This window comes from Sturnira hondurensis, unplaced genomic scaffold, assembly GCF_014824575.4.
Source record: "Sturnira hondurensis isolate 20B ecotype Veracruz unplaced genomic scaffold, ASM1482457v3 Scaffold0001813, whole genome shotgun sequence".
Classification (NCBI taxonomy): Eukaryota; Metazoa; Chordata; class Mammalia; order Chiroptera; family Phyllostomidae; genus Sturnira; species Sturnira hondurensis.
The window spans coordinates 132,440-153,845 of NW_028074444.1; the positions used below are offsets into that span (position 1 = coordinate 132,440).

Consider the following 21,406-nt stretch of genomic DNA (forward strand, 5'->3'; position numbering starts at 1 on the left):
ACTGATTCTGTGGTCAATGGGTAGGTGTACATTTTAGGACCCCATGGTTCTCTCTAACAAACTCTCATGTGATACCGGGAGTTTCTCCCATGGCTGCAACCCTGACAGGTTTTATAGCCAGGGGTTTTGAGACTTTAGTCTCCTGCACAGGGACCCTAGGTTGTGCAGTCTGTCTTGCTCCCCAGTTGTTCCACCTGGCTTATCTGCACATGAATGTAGAACCAGCCACTGCCAGCGTCTCCCTCTCCTTCCCAGTCTATCTCCTTATCATGCATCCTGTCTGCCCCAGCTTCCCCTTCCCACCCCTCCTATTGGTCTGCATGAATGTTTCTTCTTTAACTCCTTGGATGTCAGACTTTGATACAGTTCGATTTTGTGGCAGTTTTTATTGGTTTTTCTTTTTAAATTTGTTGTTGGCTTTCTTTAGGTTGTACAAGGAAGCAAAGCATAACTGCCTACACCTCCATCTTGGCCAGAAGTTCTCTGGGTTTCTGTATGAGTTTCAGTAACCCATAGTCAGGCTGCAGATGACACATGTTGTCCTGGATTTCTGGTGACTGAGTTCTCCTTCCCTAGAGGGGATTTCTGTGCCCCGTATTCCTGTTTGCGGTTAAAAAAACCCCACGGCATTGTATATTTAAACTTTATTTTTTCTGTTTATAGGCTGAAATGGCTTTGCTCATGATGGATGAGGAGGAAGAGAGCAAGAAACACTTCAATTATAACAAGATTGTAGAGCACCAGAATCTGAGCAAAAAGAAGAAAAAACAGCTTATGAAAAAGAAGGAATTATTAGAAGATGACTTTGAGGTAATCAGGGACAGAAGTCATTCGTATCTTAAAGCTGATGTTGAATCTAGACTCGGGTCTGGAGATAAAAATTAAGTATAGGCAAAGTTAGCCATCAATTAGTCTCAGGAAGAGCTCTGGAACCAGAGCTACCATCTTTTACTCCTACACAGGCGGATCATCCCCAGATGGATCAAATCATTGTTTCTTTGGTTGAGCAGCAGGTGGAGTAGCTGGCTTGGTAGCCATGTTGCACCAAAATAGGTAGCTTTCAATGTTGGGATCATTGAAAGGTATCTGTGCAGTGTGAAGCTCCCTTGGGAAGGATAGGCATAATTAAGTGTGTATTAATCATGCAATCGATGAACCCCAATGAGGGATTCATATCATACTGTATCACAGTCTCGCTGTGTACAGTGGCCAGTGCTGTAAGCTATGATTTTTTAATTGGTATATTTTTTGGTTTCCATTGCTCCCTCTTTTCTAATGATAACTTAGTCCCCATGCATGAGTTTGAGCCCTGTGCAGAAAACCTACAAACAGCTGCCAGGAACTACTTAATAATGCCTTCCAGCCATTAACATGGAAGAATAGACCCAGAAGAACATGGAGAAATTTTGAATTTGTTCAGAGACTGGAGAGGAACGTAACAGATAATTTCTAAGTAGCATGTAGAAGGATATGTAGCACTACAATTCTCTTTCAAGGAGATTGTCATGGCATGATAAGAACAGTGTTTCCTTCATGTCATGGTCTAAGAGTAGGCCTTTAAACTCCATTGAAGATCTGTGGGAAAACAGTTTTCTGTTGAAACTATGCAAAATGCTCACATTTATGTAATCAGCAGCTCACTGACTTTTCGATTGCAATTGACATTCAGTATTTTACTAGTTTCAATGAACAGCATAGTGGTTAAACATTTATATAATTTATGAAGTGATTCCTCCCCCACTTCCAGCCAGTAACAACTGGCCCACTTAAAATTTTGTCACATTTCTGGTTCTTTTTTAGTTTACTAATTTAATTTGTTTTGATTTTCTTTTTGGACTTACAGGTAAATGTTAAGGATTCACGGTTTCAGGCAATGTATACTTCCCACTTGTATAATTTGGATCCTTCAGATCCTAATTTCAAGAAAACAAAAGCTATGGAAAAAATTCTTGAAGAGAAAGCCCGGCAAAGAGAACAAAAAGAACAAGAACTTATTCAGGCAATAAAGAAAAAAGAGAGTGAAATTCAGAAGGAATCACACAAGAATTCCATTGATCCTGCCTTGTCAATGTTGATTAAATCAGTAAAAAACAAAACAGAGCAGTTTCAAGCAAGAAAAAAACAGAAAGTCAAATAGCTGTATGTTGTTTCTTCTCAGATTGAGAATGTGATCTCCCTAAAGTTTCCAGAAGTGGTAGAAAGAATATTTATTGGGAACAGAGCTACCTTTCAGGAATATGAATAATATTGTCTTATTCTGACCATTGAAAAATTTCTGTCATATATAACAGACTTAATTGTGGATGATTGACAGAGTTGTGCTTTATAGGATTTATAAAGTTTTTATATTTTATGAAATTTAGTTCATACTAGAATATTTGAACTTCTAAGGTATAGCCTCTTTCAAAGACTTTACAATTCTGTGTAAAAATAGAACAGAACAGTGCTGAATTATTCTTTTTAGCCCTAATGGATGGAAGCCATTAACTTTCTTTGTTGTTTGATCATGTTTATTATAGTTTGTTTTTGAAATTAACTTGTAAATAAAAGTGCAGAATATTTTTATTATTTTATATAGCAGTGATTTATTTCATCTTACGCACCTCGAATAAACTACTCCCTGGAAAGATATCAGAATAACTTTCTTCCTTAAGAGGATAATTCCATAAAGATGCAAGTCCAGGTTTGCACTGCTCTTAATTATATTTGAAATGTCCTTGAGTTCGCAGTAAAAAATTCTTTCATCTAACCTTCAGATTTTTAGAAAGCTTGGGAGGGTGAATATGCTGCTGTAGAGTTTAAGGAATCTTAATTCTTTTAAAATTAAAATATATTCAAGGCCTTGATATTCCTGATCTCACCTAGTCCAGGTTTTATAAACTGTTCACTGTCCACTTAGGAAGAAAATTAGGTTCACTGTATAAATAAATGAAAATAGAAACCAAAATGTTCACTTGGAACAAATGATAAATGTGGTAGCTTCTGAATGACATGCAGAGTTTGGCCAACTTTGTGGTTAGTTTTTTGATACAAAAATTTAAGTCTTCCATTTTTTTTCAAGAATAAAAGTATGTAAAACAGTGATATCAAGATAGTAAGGGTATATGCCCTGGCTGGTGTAGCTCAGTGGATTGAGCGTGGGGCCTGCGAACCACATGATCGTGGTTCGATTCCCCATCAGGGCACATGCCTGGGTTGCAGGCCAGTTCCCAGCAGGGGACCCACGAGAAGCAACCATACATTGACATTTCTCTCTCCCTCTCTCCTTCCCTTCCCCTCTAAAAAGAAATAAATAAAATCTTTAAAAATATATATAGTAAGGGTATATATATATATAGACTTCTGAAGAGGAAGGGCAGAAAAGGATATTTAAAATGCACAGTATTGTGGAGGGAATTGTTTTTTTGATTTTAACCATAAACTACTGACATTATTAGGTAATGTAGCCCCCAAATGCAGTTCCTGTTAATGTGAATGTCCTGATATTTATCTACTGTACATCGTTGAAGGATCATGAATCTTAATATGTTTGTGAATATAGTCAGTCTATAAAGAGTTATATAATTATTTGTATTTCATTTATGAAAGGAAAAATACTTATTTCTTCTAAACTGTTTGATTTTAGTGTAGGGATTAGGGTTTGATTTCAAGGTTCCTGGGAAACTTAGCTCTTCAGTTTTTTATTGATTTGGTTTGAATTTTTGTTTTTGAGCCTTTTATTTTGAAGTCACTTATTATAAATCTCATTTTATTAGGCACACAATTGAAGAAGTACATTGAGCATATAACTTATACACAGTCCTGGCTTCTTTTCTCAAAGGGTTGATATTTTTTAGGTAGAAAGAAAATAAGAATAGCATTATTAGGTACTGCATTAAATAAACATTCTACATCAAGAATTTAGACTATCAATAAATAATTGCTGGTAGTAAAACTCAGGATAAAAATGACCACTGTTACAATTCAGCAAACAATTTGAAGGTAGTTTGGATGATTCTTAAGACCACATTTAGATTTTTGCTTCTATTGTTGTTGGGACCTTGGAGAAAGGTCAGCATTATAGCATCCAGAGTCATGAGTGACTCAAGGCCAGTGAAACTGTCATCTCTCAGACTCTCATCATTAGTCTTGGGGACTAGCTTGGTGCCCACTGTCATTGCTGTTTTCTCAGAGTGATACGTGAGAGACACAGCAGGACTGTAAGGACTGCACTCATGCCATAGTCTGCTTACTAGACCAACATCAGGTAACATCTTGGCCTTTTTTGCTCATTAGAATCATTTGGTGGAATTTTAAAATTCTGGTGGCCAATCTGCATCCTAGACCCATTAAATTATATCTATGAAGTAGGATCCAGTCATTTTATAAAACTCCATTGGTAATTCCAATGTGCAAGTCAAGGCTGAGGTTGAGGGCTGCTTCTTTAGAAGGAAAAAGAAAACCCAAATATTTTCTTTTTGGTTCACCATATCAGAAATGAATGAACTCAGTATCAACTGCATCTATTAGCTCTTGCTGCTTAACAAACCACCCAAATATAGTGGTTTACAATAGCAAACATTTATTATTTCTTACAAATCAAATATAGTCAATAACACTGATTTTGAAATGTTGAACTGGCCTTGTGTTTCTGGAATAACTCCACTTCTTATAATGTAGTATCCTCTTTATATGGACTGTTTTGCCCTTTTTTTGAGACCACTGCAGGTCATTTATCCACATATTTCCTTTCTTTGGAAAGAAGAGAAGGTAACGGGGGTTCGATGTATGAAAGGCATAAGAATCCAATACTAGCTTAAAAAATGTGTCTGATATGGAACTCCAGGCTGTAGACACACTTTAATGACCTTTGCTGTTTTGGTGAAAGTCCAATCCCAAGTTTGCAGACAATGTTTTATCATGATGTTTTAACATATTCTGTACCCTAGAGAGGAACTAACTTTAATAGAGGACAGTCTTAAAGTACTACAAAAATGAGAACATGTAAATGTTTCTTCATGAATTCTTAGTATTAGGTACCCACAGGTTGCACTTTGCACTGCCACACTGTCCCCACCTTGAGTTTTCTTGGAGGGCTCCCCTCCTCATCACCCTAGCAGTGTTGGAAACCACTGCACAGCAGGGACTTTCTTGTCCAAGATCACTCGTCCAAGATCACTCATCCACCCCCCCCATCAAGGTCACTGTGAGGTATAAAAGCTAGGCAGGCCCCTTGCCTCAGGTTGGGACAATACTAAAGGGCCAGCCCAAGAACTGAGCTCCCAGTGAGATCTGCATAACCCTACTATCTACCTCTACAGCTCTTCCCTGAGAGTATTCCCCAATCAACTTCCTACAAGCAAATACCACTTTCAGAGTCTTTTCTACTGACACAGAGGTCAGCAAACTGCAGCCTGTAGGCCAAATCAAGTCCACTGCCTCTTTGTAAATAAACAATGGAATAGTTTTCCGCATTCATTTAGGTATTGTCTGTGGCTGCTTTCACACTCCACTCAATATAAGTTACAACAGAAACTGGCCCACAATGCCTAAACTATTGTAGCTCTTAACAAAAAAGTTTACAAACCCTCACCCAAAATGACAAATACATTTTTATAACCATATGAAAAATATGTGTAAAGCTGTGATTTTTATATAACTGAAAGTCAACAAAATATTGAAGAGAACTACATTTATTTATTACTACATATGATTGGCCTTGATTTGATTATTATTACATATGGTTACTCAGCAAGATTTAGATGAGTATTAAAAACATAATAAATGTATAAACCAATTCCATTCATATATTTCATAGTTATTTTTGCCTTAATTTCAGCAAAATCACTGTTCCATAACCTAGATTTCACATAATATGTTGTGTTAATAGTAAAGATTAAAGGATTAAATATAAAATATAATTTCACTTAAAGTATTCAATTTTAATAGAATGTCATAAAATCTGCAAAATGTAAAAACAAAAATATTAAGTTATTTTTATATTTTGTTTCAGAAATTTTTTCTTCTAAAATATTTCAAATGTATTAATTTTTAAAAAAGAATAAATTATTAATTTCAAATTTAAAACTATAAATGTCAAATTTGTGATTTTTAAATTGAATAAAACCTTTAAAATACTTTTATAACATAAATTTATTCATAGTTTTAGTATTTAGTGTCCATCTAGTTGCCAAGTGTAAAAAATCAGTATTATGGTTCTTTCAGGTGATATTGCTACATGCATATAACATTCCTCAGCTGCCATTTACTGTTGTAAATACCATACTACATAGTGAGCACTTCTGGACATAAATTGGAATATCTGATTGGAAACAGGAAAATGGATACTCAGCATTGCCAGAAAACACTAACTTTATTATTTAAATACCTATTGCATTTCAGTAGAGGGAAAGGATTTAACAAGTTAATCGATGTATTTTTTTTTTATCTAAGAACTCTGCTGTCAGATTCTCCCACACACCAAGCATTGTCTGCACTGATGGTGGTGCGTGCTTCCTCCCACATGGCAGAGATGTCATGTGTGCTTTAGTCCGTTTTTTTTGCATGTGTCTGTGATGTATGATGCTCTCTAAAGTATCAGGGCCAGGGGTGGCCTTTACTGTCTGGGTCTAAAGGCAGTACTACCAGTGGTTCGCATTGGCAAAACCCAACAAGAAGTAGCTACAAGGACTTCTGGTCAGCAAGTGTCAGACTCCCAGGCATAGAACAGGGAAGGGAGAGGTGAAGAATGGATGGGAGTAGGAAGTTGGGGTGGAATGTGGACACAGAATGGTCTTATAGCTATTTACCCTACAGAGCCAGTCTGTGGACCAGTGGAAAGTGGCATATATGTCACCTCTGGGACATGTACTAAAGGTCACTGACCTCATCCTATTTTATGCTTCTACAATAACCCACCACTCATCACCAGAAAGCTGACCATTTCAGTTATATGCATCTTCAACTTACTCCCAATCAAAGAGTTAGACTTTTATTTATAACAGAATTGACATAAAGGGCAACTCCCTCTCTGAAGTTGGGAGTTGAATAATTTTTATTAGTAGGGAGTTGGGATATAATATATTCTTTTACCGTATAATAGTTACAAATTGCAACCTTTGGGATGTAGAAGTAAAAATTTTTCACGGACACAAGAGTATGTTGATTTAAGAAACAAGTGTGACCTGGTTCAATCTTGTAGATATGCCAAATTGACATGAAAATGTCTGAAGTCTCTCTGAAGGTGTGCCTCACTCAACTGGAAGTGTTTTTTTTTCCTACCTGACATATGCGGAGGGCAGACAAAAAAATTTGTTTTCCAACAAACTTTTTTTCCAAGTCAAATCATGTTTATTCTCTGAAGGGGAGGGAAAAGAAAGTTAATATATTTATTGAATGTCTACCAAGTGATTCATGGGAATTTATTTTTATTGAGTTTCTATCAAGTAAATTAATGTTTATCGAGTGTCTATGAAGTCGCTCCTAGAGGAGAGAAAAAAAAAAGTCAATCAGCCAAGCTAGAGGGTCACACAGATTCAAGCCAAAGCCATCATTTGGGGTTGATTGGTAAAATGCTGGAATGAGCAGTTGAAGAGTCAGGCATCAAAGAGAAAAGAAATGAAAAAGATGGGTGGAAAGATGCAGAAATAAGCCACCATGAAACTCTAAAGACAGAGTGAAAGTAGCTGCCAAGTTATATCTCTTATAGTTGAGATCCTCAAGGTTCCCAGGCATCATTACATAAATCCATCTTTACTTACATTAGCCTGGGGAGATTTATGTTCCTTCCTATTTATTGTTTTCTGAGACAGCCAAATGGTGTCAGATCTTAAACAACTTTGCTGGTAATATTACCCCATGGTACAGGATGCAAGTTTATTGAAAACGTTACATTTCACACACACACAAGCACGTACGTATCTTGTAAGTCATTCTAGAAACACATAAACCTTCCCCTTTAACTGAATTCTCAATCACTCTCCTTGGGTTCTGTACAACTAATATTATTTCCTGTAGTTTTCAGTTGCTAAAATAATAACAAAGCCAAAAAGTTAAATACCGACCTGTTTCTACTTTGGGGCTATTACAAATAGCACTGCTATAATCATCTTTGATGTGTCTGGAGTAGACATTCACATCATTTTGCTCAGCACATAAGAGAGGAATTGCTGGATTTCTGAGATATGTATTTTTAGCTCCATCCTTAGAACAATGGGAAATAATGAAAACAGTCCCTTTAATGGACAAAGGTATAGGTTCTTAGCTTCACAAGCCTTGCTGGGTTCTTGAGAGAGGCACATGGCTACCTGAGGACAAGATTTAGACTGATGTAGAAAAGATACAAATTTTTAATTTTGAAATTGTAAAACAGCTTCACCAGAGAAGTTCAGAAATCCCAGAACTGAGATCTGCCTAGTACAAGCTAAGCTTCATTCCACTTCACTGCATTACAATACCTGTATTCACCATAAGTAGGTCCCATTATACTTAGTTTTTCCACCTGGAAAATTTACAGCTGGGTGGTTTGCTCCCAATGTCTCTTTCATTGTTGGATTTAGCATTAAGCTTTGCTCTGGAAAGCAGAGACAATTTTTCATAATTTATATCTTTCTTGAGATTTTGTGAACTGGCAACACAGCACTAGAAACATCATATTCATTAGGATTGTTGTAGAATTCTGGAGAATCTGTGCTTACTGGTGGGTTAGACTTTTTATAGTTAACTCTATTTTTAACATCTAAGGGAACATTAAGCAGGATAAATTGTTCGTGGAATATCTCTGGAGGCACCAACGTGTTTTTCCATTTGAAAATTTTCCCTTCTGTACAGTGCTCATTCCACCCTAGAAGATACCTAGCAGTTGCCCAAGAGAGTACCACCACTGATTTTTAAGAACTCTGAGAAAAACGAGTAGAATAAGCTGTTTTCTCATTTCACAGGGGAGAGCCTGAGATTCAAAGAAATTACAAAACATTCCCAGATCACAAAAATAGTTCACAGCAAATGTTGTATTAGATGTTAGGACGCCTCTCTCTCTGTCCACTAAACCATCCTAAAATGCCCCCCAAAGCATGCTGGGTCCAGATTATCTACCAAGATTTGTCATTGCACATGACCATTTTGCCTAAAACAACCATATTTATTTTAGATTGTGTATTACATACTAAATGTGAAAAGTGCTAAAATTAATTTTAATAATTGTTCAATATCAATCAAACCATCAGAATGATCGTGTTCACAGGCACAGTGATATCCTGCTCCTCCCACTGGTCAGCTTCCATTGCTTCTCATGAGTAATCATTATCTGTCTTGGTATGATAGAGGCCTATTTAATGTCATCAATATTTCCCTCAAAAGTGTTTTAGAAAAATATTTTTTAAAGAGTCTTTTAGGAAAGTTACCTTGAAAGTCCTCCAGAAATATGCATATTGGAGACTAACATAATAAGCTGTTCAGTCAATCTTTCCTTCAACTATTTCTATTCCCTTTGTTGAGTACTGGTCAAAGCTGTGGCTGGTGCAGGGTCATCTTTAATGATATGCATTCCTGAATCATATTATATTTGACAACATACTCATATCATGGGAGGAAAGATAGAATGCAGCTGAACTGAGGAAAGAGCTACTCACATCTGCCATTTTAGATACAGAATGAAACAGTGGGCAGACCCACCAACACAATTTAAACTGTTATTGTCCTTTTGTAGAAGTTGAGCATTCATGTGATGCAACCCCACTGTTTTCAACCTCTCTCTGAAACTTAGGCTACCATTAGTTTTTCTCTCTTCACTATTCTGGTAAGATATCTTTAGTTAACATTACTTAGTTGTATCAGAAGCTGATATAGATTGGAAAGAATTATAAAGATATGGAGGTATCTGGCCAAATAAGATGAACCTTTCCAGGATACACTTCCCTCCTACCCCCTTACCAAGAGTTCAAGGTTTCTACTTGGGGATCAGTATGGATCTGGGGGTTTTGACTCGAGCTCTAACTGTTGGGGTGGGACATGTGATCTAGATTCATCCAATCAGCATAGTCCATCCCATTTGCCACAATTGTTGATGCAGAGATGGGCATGTGGCCTATGTCTGTCTAATAAGCATGACTCATGGGACTTTAGTGGGAATTCTGGACTTTCCTTTTGAATGAAAAGAAGAAAACATACAGCTCTGAGGACTTGTGACAACCATCTTGATCTTGTCATAATGAAGAGATGCAAAAAACCTAGGTCCTTGAGGTTATCATGGATCCACTTAATTAAGCCTACTGGAATGAGATTCTTTTGTCTTTACAGTTGTATAAGCCAAGGAAATCTCCCCCTTACTTCTCTTTCTCTGTCTCCCTCTTCTTTCATGTGACTTCCAAATCTCCTTGCTCCCTGCTCCTCCCCCTCCTTTTTGTCCTCTCCTATTCTCTGGCCTTTTTCTTTTCAGACCATGTTCATTGACCATATAGCCAGACATCATTCCTCCAAATAAATAATAGTTCCTAAATTTACCTCAGCTCAGGTGAACAGGCCAGATTGAATTAGAATGTCTTGTGCCAATATCACATTTCTGGAAATCAAGGATTTGATTGCCTCAATCCACAGTTGCCCTGAGGGAAGAGGAAAAGAGTAGCAAGGTACAAGAGGCTGAAGGAGATACAAACTCCATTGTTGATCCACTACATCAGTTACACGGAGGGAAGCTGGACAGAACTTGGATCAAATTTGTATCCTAATAAATTGGGTGAGTCATGGAACCCAAGATCAAAATAAACTGAAGGTGATGAAATATTTTTTAAGTGGAAGATAGGTTGTCAGCAGATAAATTCTCCAATTACTCTGGTTTTTCTTCAACTGAAATCAGATGAAACAATGTCCTTTTGAAGAAGGATATGTGGTGCAAGATTTCATCAAGTAAACCAAAGGCAATTCCTAGAAGCCTTTTGAAAAGAAAATACTAAAATTCCTATGACCACAAGAGATGAAAGATGGATGGCAGGAAGCAAATGGTGAAAGAAGAAAGAACAGCATTTGTGTTTGGGGGACTTCTGTTCGGATGAGTTGCTAAAAATAATTGCCCATTGATTTAGAAAAGTTCTGTGTTTTAAAATTGTAATTCTTTCATGAATAAAGTGCTATGAATTTCTTTAAACCTGGCACACACAAAAAGCTTTTGGTTCAAGACTCTGTGTTATGATTATGCTGTTATGGTGTTAGACATAGTTCAGGAATGTTCTGTGCTTATCTGAGCTCATTCTTCTAGTTCAGAAATGTTTCAGATTCCTATTCACTTCAAGTTTCTTGAGGACAGGAGACCTTTGAGCTTCAGAAAATTTTACTTGGCCTTGTTTCAAAAAGGTGTTCTTCATGAACAGATTTCCCCCCATAGCTCCAAAATACTGTATTTTGAAAGATAATTTAAAATTTTTGTAGTAGTCAAGATTCTTTCTACTCAGCAGCAACTCAATCCAATCCAGGTCAAGCAAAAATGAGAATTTACTTAAGTATCTGGTAAGTCTAAGTTTAGGCATGCTTCAGGCATGAGCTTGTGTTTTAAGCTACCAAAAGACTTAACAAACATCAAGGTTTCAGATGTTCTCATGAATATAAGCCTATGTTCAGCCCATAACAGCACTGTTTATAATTGCCACATGGAGGAAACAGCCCAGAGATCTACCAACAAATAAACAGATAAGTAAATTGTCATATATCTATATAATAGAATATTATTTAGCCATAAAAAGGAATGAAATACTAATACATGCCACAACATGGATGAACTTTGATAACATTATGTTAAATGAAGTAAGCCAGACATGACAGACCAAAACTAAATGACCTGCTATACATGAAATGCCAAAATAGGCAAATCTAAAAAGACAGAACAAGATTGCCAGAGGTTTGGAGAAGGTGGAGATGAGAAATAACTACTAAATGAGTAGAAAGTTTCCTGTTGGGGTGCTGAAATGTCTTGGACTAGATAAAGGTGCTGGTTGCACAACTTTCTCAAATACTGAATCATTCCCACTGAGATGGTTCATTTTATGTTATGTGAATCTCACTTCAATAAAAAGGAAAAGTAAAGAAGGAAACCTGTGAAAAGAGAACCAACTATATGAGAAAACATATTTGCCAATCATACTTCAGACAAGGGTTTGATCTCCAAAATATATATAGAACTCACATGACTCCACTCCAGGAAGACAAACAACTGAATTTAAAAAATGGGCAAAATACTTGAATAGTCATTTCTCCAAGGAGGACATACAAAGGGCCCATGGACATAGGAAAAGATGCTCAGCATCACTAGCCATCAGAAAGATGAAAATTAAAACCACAATGAGATACCACTTCACACCAGTCAGAATGGCCATCATAGCCCTGGCTGGTGTAGCTCAGTGGATTGAGCGTGGGCCTGTGAACCACACGATCGCGGTTCGATTCCCAGTCAGGGCACATGCCTGGGTTGCAGGCCAGTTCCCGGCCCCTGGCAGGGGACACACAAGAGGCAACCATCCATTGATATTTCTCTATCTCTCTCTCCTTCCCTTCCACTCTAAGATAAATAAATAAAATCTTAAAAAAAAAGAATGGTCATCATAAATAAATCAACAAACAACAAGTGTTGGAGAGGATGTGGAGAAAAGGGGCCCTAGTGCACTGTTGGTTGGAGTGCAGACTGGTTCAGCCACTGTGGAAAACAGTATGGAATTTCCTCAGAAAACTAAAAATGGAACTGCCTTTGACCCAGATATTTCACTGCTGGGATTATATCCTAAGAACCCCAAAACACCAATCCAAAAGAACCTATGCACTCCAATGTTCATAGCAGCACAATTTACAATAACCAAGGGCTGGAGGCAACCTAAGTACCCATCAGTAACTGAATGGATCAAAAAACTGTGGTACATTTATACAATAGAATGCTACACAGCAGAAATAAAAAAGGAGCTACTACTGTTTGTGACAGCATGGAAGGATCTAGAGAGCATTATGCTAAGTGAAATAAGCCAGGCAGTGAGGGACAAATACCATATGATCTCACCTTTAAGTGGAACCTAATCAACAAAACATACAAGCAAGCGAAATATAACTAGAGATATTGAAATTAAGAACAATCTGACAATAACCAGAGGGGGAGGGGATAATGGGAGGAAGCAGGGAAGGGTTTTCTGGAACAACTATAAAGGACACATGGACAGAACCAGGGCAGGGGGGAAGCAAGGGAGGAAGATGGGGATGGTTGGGGTGTGAGGGTGTGGTGGTGGGTAAATGCAGACAACTGTAATTGAATGATAATAAAATCATTTTTAGAAAAAGGGACTTCAAGCCAAATATGGAGGTGTAGGTAGACACACTGCACCTCCTCACACAGCCAAAATTAAAGACAACAAAAATTTAGAAACAAAAAACCAACCAGATCTGACAGAAAATTGAGCTGCACAGAAGTCCCACAACCATTCATCTAGACTGGTAAGAGGGGTAGAGTCGGTGGCTGGCAGAGAGGGACGCAGCAGAAAAAAGCGGTGGTTGGCAGTCCTGGCCAGGCAGGCGGTGGCTGGCAGACCTCGATTGTGGGGTGGCAATGGGCAGACCCAGTGAGGGCGCAAGGCGGTTGGCTGACCCTGGTCACACATTCACGTGCAGATAAACCAGGAGAAAATGGGGAGCAAGACAGACCATGCAACTCAGGGCTCCAGCACCAGGAAACAAAGCCTAAAAGCACCCATTGAAAACACATGTGGGGGTTGAGGTGCTGGGAGAGATGCCCGGCCTCACAGGAGAGTTTGTAGGAGAGACCCACGAGGTCCTAGAATGTACACAAGCCCACCCACCCAGGAACCAACACCAGAAAGGCCCAATTTCCTTGTGGGAAGTGGAGAAAGGGACTGAAATCCGAGAGAGAGCAGAGCAAGCACCATTGTTCCCTCTCTGACCCTGCCCCCACATATAGCATCACATCCCAGCAACTGGGTTGCCCTGCCCTGGTGAACACCTAAGGCTCCTCCACTCATATGTAACAGGTGCAACCTGACCAAAAAATTATGGCTCAAACAGAAGAACAAATCAAAGCCCCAGAGCTAATACTTTTAAGCAACCAAGAAATAGCCAACCTATCAGATGCACGGTTCAAAACACTGGTGATCAGGATGCTCACAGAACTGGTTGATTTTAGTCACAAATTAGAGGAACAAATGAAGGCTAAGCTAATTGAAATGAAGGGAAATGCACAGGAAACCAATAGTGATGGAAAGGAAACTGGGACTCAAATCAAGGGAGTGGACCAGAAGGAAGAAAAAAATGACCAAACAGAAAAATATGAAGAAACAAGAACTCAAAAAAATGTGGAGAGTCTTAGGAACCTCCAGGACATCTTTAAATGTTCCAACATCTGAATTATAGGGGTACCAGAAGGGGAAAAGAAACAGCCACGAGGGGAAAACTTATTTGAACATATAATAAAGGAGAACTTCCCCAATCTGGCAAAAGAAATAGACTTCCAGGAAGTCCAGGAAGCTCAGGGTTTCCCAAAGAAGTTGAACCCAAGAAGGAACACACCAAGGCACATCATCATTACCTTAGCCAAGATTAAAATGAAGGAGAGAATTCTAGAAGCAGCAAGAGATAAGGGGACAGTCACCTACAAAGGAGTTCCCATCAGACTGTCAACTGGTTTCTCAAAAGAGACCTTACAGGCAAGAAGGGACTGGAAAGAAATATTCCAAGTCATGAAATCCAAAAACCTACAACCAAGATTGCTCTATCCAAAGCCCTGGCTGGTGTAGCTCAGTGGATTGAGCGCGGGCCTGCGAGCCAGAGGATCGCGGTTCGATTCCCAGTCAGGGCACATGCCTGGGTTGCAGGTGGGTTCCCTGCAGGCCAACTCCCAGCAGGGGACGCACAAAAGGCAACCATACACTGATGTTTCTCTCCCTCACTCCTTCCCCTCTAGAGATAAATAAATAAATAAAATCTTTAAAAAAAAAAAAGATTGCTCTATCCAGCAAAGCTTTCATTTACAATGGAAGGGCAGATAAAGTGCTTCTCAGATAACGTCAAATTCAAGGAGTTGATCATCACCAAGCCCTTATTATATGAAATGTTAAAGGGACTTGTCTAAGAAAAAGAAGATAAAAATATGAACAGTGAAAGGATAGCAAACTCACAGTTATTAACAACCACACCTAAAACAAAAGCAAACCAAGAGGACAGCTAGATCAGGAGTGGAACCATAGAAATGAAGAACACATGGAGGGTTAGCAACAGGGGAGGGGGAGGAGGAGAAGGGGGGAGAAGGTACAGAGAATAAGTAGCATAGATGGTAGGTAGAAAGGGCCTGCGAGNGTCTGGCCTGTGACCCAGAGATGTGCCCTGACTAGGAATTGAACCAGCCACCTTTAGGTTCACAGGCCAGCACTCAATTCATTGAGCCACACCAGCCAGGGCTCAATAGGTTGTACATATTAATTTATACAATGTTACTGTTGATTATATCTCAACAAAGCTAGTAAAAAATAAATGTTATTGCACTTCCTTGGTTATTTATTATCTATCTAGCTATCTTGGGTGTGTGTTTGTTTATATATTTACATTAACATTTTATTTTATTTATTTATTCATTTTGAAATCTTCACCTGAGGATAGGTTTATTAATTTTAGAGAGAGAGAAAGGGAAAGGGAAAGGGAGAGAGAGAGAGAAAGAGAGAAATGCCAATCAGTTGCCTCCTGTACGTGCCCTGAACTGGGATGGAACCAGCCTCCTAGGAATGTGCCCTGACTAGGGATCAAACCTGCATCTTTTTGATGAATGGGATGATGTTCCAACCACCTGAGCCACCAGGCTAGGGATTATTATTTTATTTTTAAGGAGGCCTGCAACTCCAGTTTTATGTGATTTCTATATGTAACAATGGAAATTGGGGTAGTAGGAGCAAATAGGTTTGAGAACATCTATAAATTATAATCCAGAGGCCACTGCATGGCCTTAAGTGAACACTAGATACTGTACTTATGGGTCAGAGTAGTGGAATGGTGGAGCAGCGAGAAGGTCATGGTGAGAGAAGAGCTTCCTGGACCTCTGAAACAACTGGGCAAGTGCTGGGTCACTGCTAAGGTCAGTGGGGACTACCAGCACAGGAAACAGAGGGCAGTCCAGCTCCAGCACAGCTCCCTCAGTACGGGGACCTGCTAATCAAGCCACCAGTCCCATCTGCCCATATTTCTGGTTTTTTTTCTTTGAATTGCCTTTGCTGTCCTTCTCTTTTGAAGATGACACCACCAGTAATGCTCCCCAGCTGGGAGAGAAGGTGTCACTGATAAGACCAGTGGGGCCCAGCAGTCTTCCAACACTGGAAACATATGTTGTTTTCTCTTTGTTTTGGAGCTGTGGTTGCCACTCACAGTCTCGTGTTAGGTGCAGTTAGTTTTTAGACTTGTGGATTGGCTCATGAAGAGACATCTCACTCTTCATCTTCCCTTGGGCAAGACTCTCTCTAAACCACACTAAATACTTTTCCTCCCAACACAGTTCTGTGGGATTCTCAGTCATCATGTGGGAAATGTATTCCAGCTTCATTCACATTGATGCTGTTTATGTGATTGATTCTATAAATGTACACACACTTACAGCTGTTTTACAGGTTCTTTATGAAAGGGTAAAGAATATCAAAGGATAGCTGCAGAATCCTCTGAAGAGAATATTTTTCATAGCACTACCTTTAAAATAAATACAATTGTGTATAGAATAAAATAGAGTTCAACATCAACTTTGACACTTGGAAATCTGCATTCAAGACTTGAGGTTAAACCACTTGAAAATTAAAATGTCCTTTCATAGACAAAGCACACAGAAATAGTTAAGTATAACTTTCTTCATTTTGATCCCCCTAGAAGCAGACGCTGAGATAGGATGCTGAGTGCCAGAAGTTTGGGGGATGCGGTCCTAGGAAATACTGGTGGAGGAATAGGGAAGGGAGACAGGAAAGGAAGGAAGCTGACTGAAGGCAAGTTGGTTGAAAGTCGGGTTAGCACTGAAGACAACTAAAGCTTTATCCTACTGGGGTACTTTTGGGGACAGCACAGAACAATAAGTTTCAAGTGACTCCCCCTAGAGGGCTCAGGAAGGTAGGAACTTTACATACCAGTTATCATTTGAGGGCTGCTCGGTGGTCTGTCTGACTACAAGAAAAGTGGGGCAGAGCCTGGTCTAGCTGAGAAGACTGCAGGCAAAGAGACTGAAATGCTGGCAGTTGGGATTTAGGTGGGCCTAGACTAAGATAGAAATTCTTGGGGAACTATGGTATTATCTGCTACCTATGAAGTAGGTAGCACTCATAGTTTTAATGTTTGCTACTTGGGAAATAAGCAGCTCATTCAAGGTCATATTGTATACCAGGCTTCTTCTGACTACAAGTTCTTTTACTGAAAACAGAACTCAAACTGACACAAACAAAACAGAGAATGTATTGGCTCATGTAACTAAAAAGCTTAGGGGTAGGTCTTCAGATTCAGCTGGACCTAGGAATTCAAACCACAACATCAGTACCATAGTCTAGCCATTCTCTCCTCTGCGTATTTGTTTGGTAAATATTCAGTTCCAGAAACTAAACCAAGGAAGTAGTTTATAGGACACCTTATGAACAATATAAATCAACGAAGAAAGTGGATGAGCTATGGACAAGTTAGAAGTTAATTTAAGGTAATTAAATATTAGTAAATAAATAATAAAATTATACACACACACGCATACTGTAACAAGTTCAGAAATTTGAATAAATCTGTATAAAAAGCAGCCATTTTGAAAAAAACGAAACCATGTATCTTATTTCTTATTTGTTTCACCTGAGGCTTTTACCAATTCTATTAACCTTGCTGGTAGTTCAGCGATGGCTCAGCAGTTCAAAGTCTCATTCAGAGGATTTCAACTGGTGCCTCTGTACACAGGTGACATGCCATATTTTCTATGTTGGACTGTGGCTACTCCACTTCAGCAGACCCAGTGAATAGCTTGGTATGTTACCACCCCACATTCTTTCTGTTCATCCAGCCCTGACAAGGAGTGCTTGTTCTCACCCTGTCCCAAAATGCTGATGCCAAGTCCCCCCCAAAATAGAGCTTAGTCCCCTAGGATTCATTGTGTAACTAGAGGGTGTTTCCTGATGGTGAATCCAACAGAGAATAGCTGGATGGCAGGTTGTGGAAAACTCTGAACAGAACAAGTCATTGTTATTTGTAGGCAAAGTAGGAGCAGGTATTATCAAAATGCCAGGAAATAGGGAACCCAGGAGCACAGCTGAAACAATGAGATGAGGGGGGCATTCTGCAAGTTGGATTCCCTGGGAAGCAGACTGTAAGATAAACTTTGGTGTACAGGATGTCTATTGAGTGTCCTTGGGATCAAGACCTGGTATAAGGAGAGGAAAGAAGCAAGAATGGAAAAAGAAAAAGGTGAGCTGCAACATGGAGCTAATGACAGGCTCAGCCAGTACATGGGAAGCTCAGAAGCCAGACGAGTCTTCAGAGTTGTCCTGAGAAAAACTGGGATGGTGCCCTAGCACTGATTAGTCTTTGGATGGGAGCTGTCCCAGGAAGGGGTAAGTCAGCTTTCTGAAGTTGACACAGTCCTTGAGGCATGAATGACACAAAAGTACATCTTCTGAGCTTTAGGTCTGTAGCTGCGGACTTGATATCTCTTTTCCATCTCAAAATGGAGGAAGAGGTTGAGAATCGGGAGTGGGAACAGGGAGAACAAGATAATGAAGGTGCCTGCAAAAAATTGTAGAAGACAGACACCAAGGTACCAAAGCTTACACTACTGCCCTCACAATTTTACCGAGGGCTGGTTATTGTTCTAGCAATGGCTGCATGAGAAGTGGGCCCTAGATCATCAAGTGTCCCTGTGACCTCTACCCTTTCACCTGATGACCCTTCCCATTAATGCACTCCACATTTCACACAGTTGTGAATGCATTTCTTCTTTTTGCTCTGAAAGTTGATTTTCTTCTTCATCTTCTTTTATTTCAGTGTTTATAAAAAGACCTTTAGGAACTAATACAAAACCAATGTAATTTAAGGATCTCAGAGCCAAAAGACTTTGGAAGAAAGAGTTTTAGGCCTTCAAAGTATAGATGGCAGCCAACAGCTTCAGCTATTGAGATTTTTTTGGGCAGGAAAACTCTGGAATACTGGAATGAGACTTTCTTCCTCTCTCTTTTCCTATTCTGTCTCCAAATTGTTCCATAGGTCAAATACTGAAATGAAGAAGACTTCAAATTTGATCCTCAAAACTATGCTTTACCTCCAAAAATTTAGAGAAAGGAAAAACAAAGAGAAAAACTTCAGAAGAATGAAATTGTACATTTGTGGTGTTGGAAAGAGTACGGGATTGAAAGCCAAGAGACTTGGGTTTCTAGTCCCGACTCTGCCACTGAAAGTAGTTATGTGACCTTGAACAAAACACTGACATTTTCTTGGCCTCTTCTATAAAAGAAAGGGGGTCTGGGCATAGTTATCTATAAGTCCCCCCTCCACCCACTTCTTTTTCTTTTCTTTTTTAACTTTTAAAACAGTTTTATTCTCAGTTCTCCTTCATCCTGTTAAGCTTTCTCAGTGAGGCAAGGTTGTTTTCTGTCCCTGGATTAAAATTTAAGCAGCCAGAATGACTTTGCTGGTTATGTGTAAGAAACGCACTTTCCCAGTCTAGCTTTTCTTTTACTGCCAGGGTTCTATTATTTACATAATTATGAGTAATAGTAACACACATTTGCAGAGTTATGCTGAAGTCAGCAATGTGCTTCCACATGTACTAATTCGCTTGATCCTCACAATGTTAACAGTCCTGTGAAGAGGCTACACCGAGAGTAATAGTTTTCCATTTTGTTGCATGGGAAAGAAGTTTAGAGACATTTAGTTACATAGTGTTTTAGGGTCCTTTCAGTCACAGGTTTTTCTTAAAAACCCAACTCAGACTGGTCCAATAAAAAATGAGCTTATTGAGTCATGCAATCTTAAAGCCCAGAGGTAGGTATTCAGGTTCAGCTAGATCCAGAAGCTCAAACTGACATTAGCACCTGTTTATTCTCCATAATCTGGCCACCATCTTCGGTGCATGTTTTTCATTGAATTAACGAATATTTATTTGAGCATCTGCTATGTATTAGTCATTGTTGTAGGCACAGGGGACACAATGAACAAAATGTGTATTTAAAACAGTGACTAACACACAGCTATTTTAATAAATATTTATGAAATTTACATTATTAGATTCATGGACATATAAAATTATATTCTAGTGGAAAGAGAGGACATAAACAACAAATAAATAATGTGTACTATGTCAGATGGTGATAAGGACTACGAAGATGACTAAATCAGAAGAAAGTAAAAGTGAGAAGGTGAAGGTCTGCTCTTTATATAGTGTTGCCAGAAAGGCATTATTTGTGATAAGGTAATTTAAAAACATATTTTAGTATAAAAATTTTCAAACACATAAAAGGAGAAAGTAGTATGGACCCATCATCCAGTTTCACTAGCTACTATTTTTCTAATCATGTTTCACCCACCCCTTTCCATCTGCACGCCCATCTCACACACACACACACACTCACAATCATACATAGTGAGCCAATCCAAGACATCATCCCATACCATCTGTAGGTATTAATCATGACAGATAGGAACACTTTTGTACAATCTACAATGCCATTATTGTACTTAGAATCAACAATAGAATGTTTAGCATCTGTGGACACCTTGTCATAAGGTGATACCTGAAGGAGGCAAGAAAGCAAATCGCCAGCTATCTCGGGAAAGAGCTCTGCAGTCAGAGAATTCAAAATTCAAAGGCTCTTCAGAGGGACCTGCCTGATGTTTAAGGAACAGCATGCAAGCCAGTGTGGCTGGAGGAAAAGCAGTAAGTGGGTTAGTAGGAGGAAAGAAGTCAGAGATTAGCTGGAAGCTGGACCCCAGAGAATATCAAGTAAGGTAAATATTTAACTCAGTGTGTCAGCAGATTTCAAGATTACTAAGGAAATTTCAAGTAGTTGAGGTGACACTGTCCGACTTTGTTGAAAGGCTCACTCTGGTTGTTTGTAGGGGACTCTGGGGATCAGGTTAGAAGAGGTAGAACTTTGAGAGATTATTGAAATAATCCAAGCCAGAGATAACTTTAGATTGGAACAGGGTAATGGAGGCAATGAAAATGGCCTGGATTTTGGATATTTTTTTAGTATAGAGCAGAAAGTGCTCCCAGTGGAGATGTGTGATATGAGAATAGTCAAGAACAATTCCATTATTTTTGGTCTTGGAAACTGGGTCAGTGGTGGAGCCATTTGCAAAATGGAAAAAAACCATGGGAAAAACAGCATGTTTGGGAGGTGTAAATACGGAGTGTTATCTTTGGACCTGCAAAGCTGTTATGCCTATTCAACCTGTAAGTAGA

General features: G+C 38.9%; 1 protein-coding gene across 2 annotated transcripts in view; it reads left to right on the forward strand.

The window, feature by feature from the left end:
- Nucleotides 1–2,568, forward strand: part of ESF1 (ESF1 nucleolar pre-rRNA processing protein) — a 65,717-nt gene extending 63,149 nt beyond the window's left edge. Inside the window, exons 13-14 of one of the 2 annotated variants that reach the window (XM_037031265.1) lie at nucleotides 664–810; nucleotides 1,844–2,568. In XM_037031265.1, the coding sequence (XP_036887160.1) occupies nucleotides 664–810; nucleotides 1,844–2,137 (441 nt within the window). In that variant the 3' untranslated portion in view covers nucleotides 2,138–2,568. The remainder of the gene's footprint in view (nucleotides 1–663; nucleotides 811–1,843) is intronic. The other variant, XM_037031258.1, reaches the window with a different exon arrangement.
- Nucleotides 2,569–21,406: the final 18,838 nt, after the last annotated feature.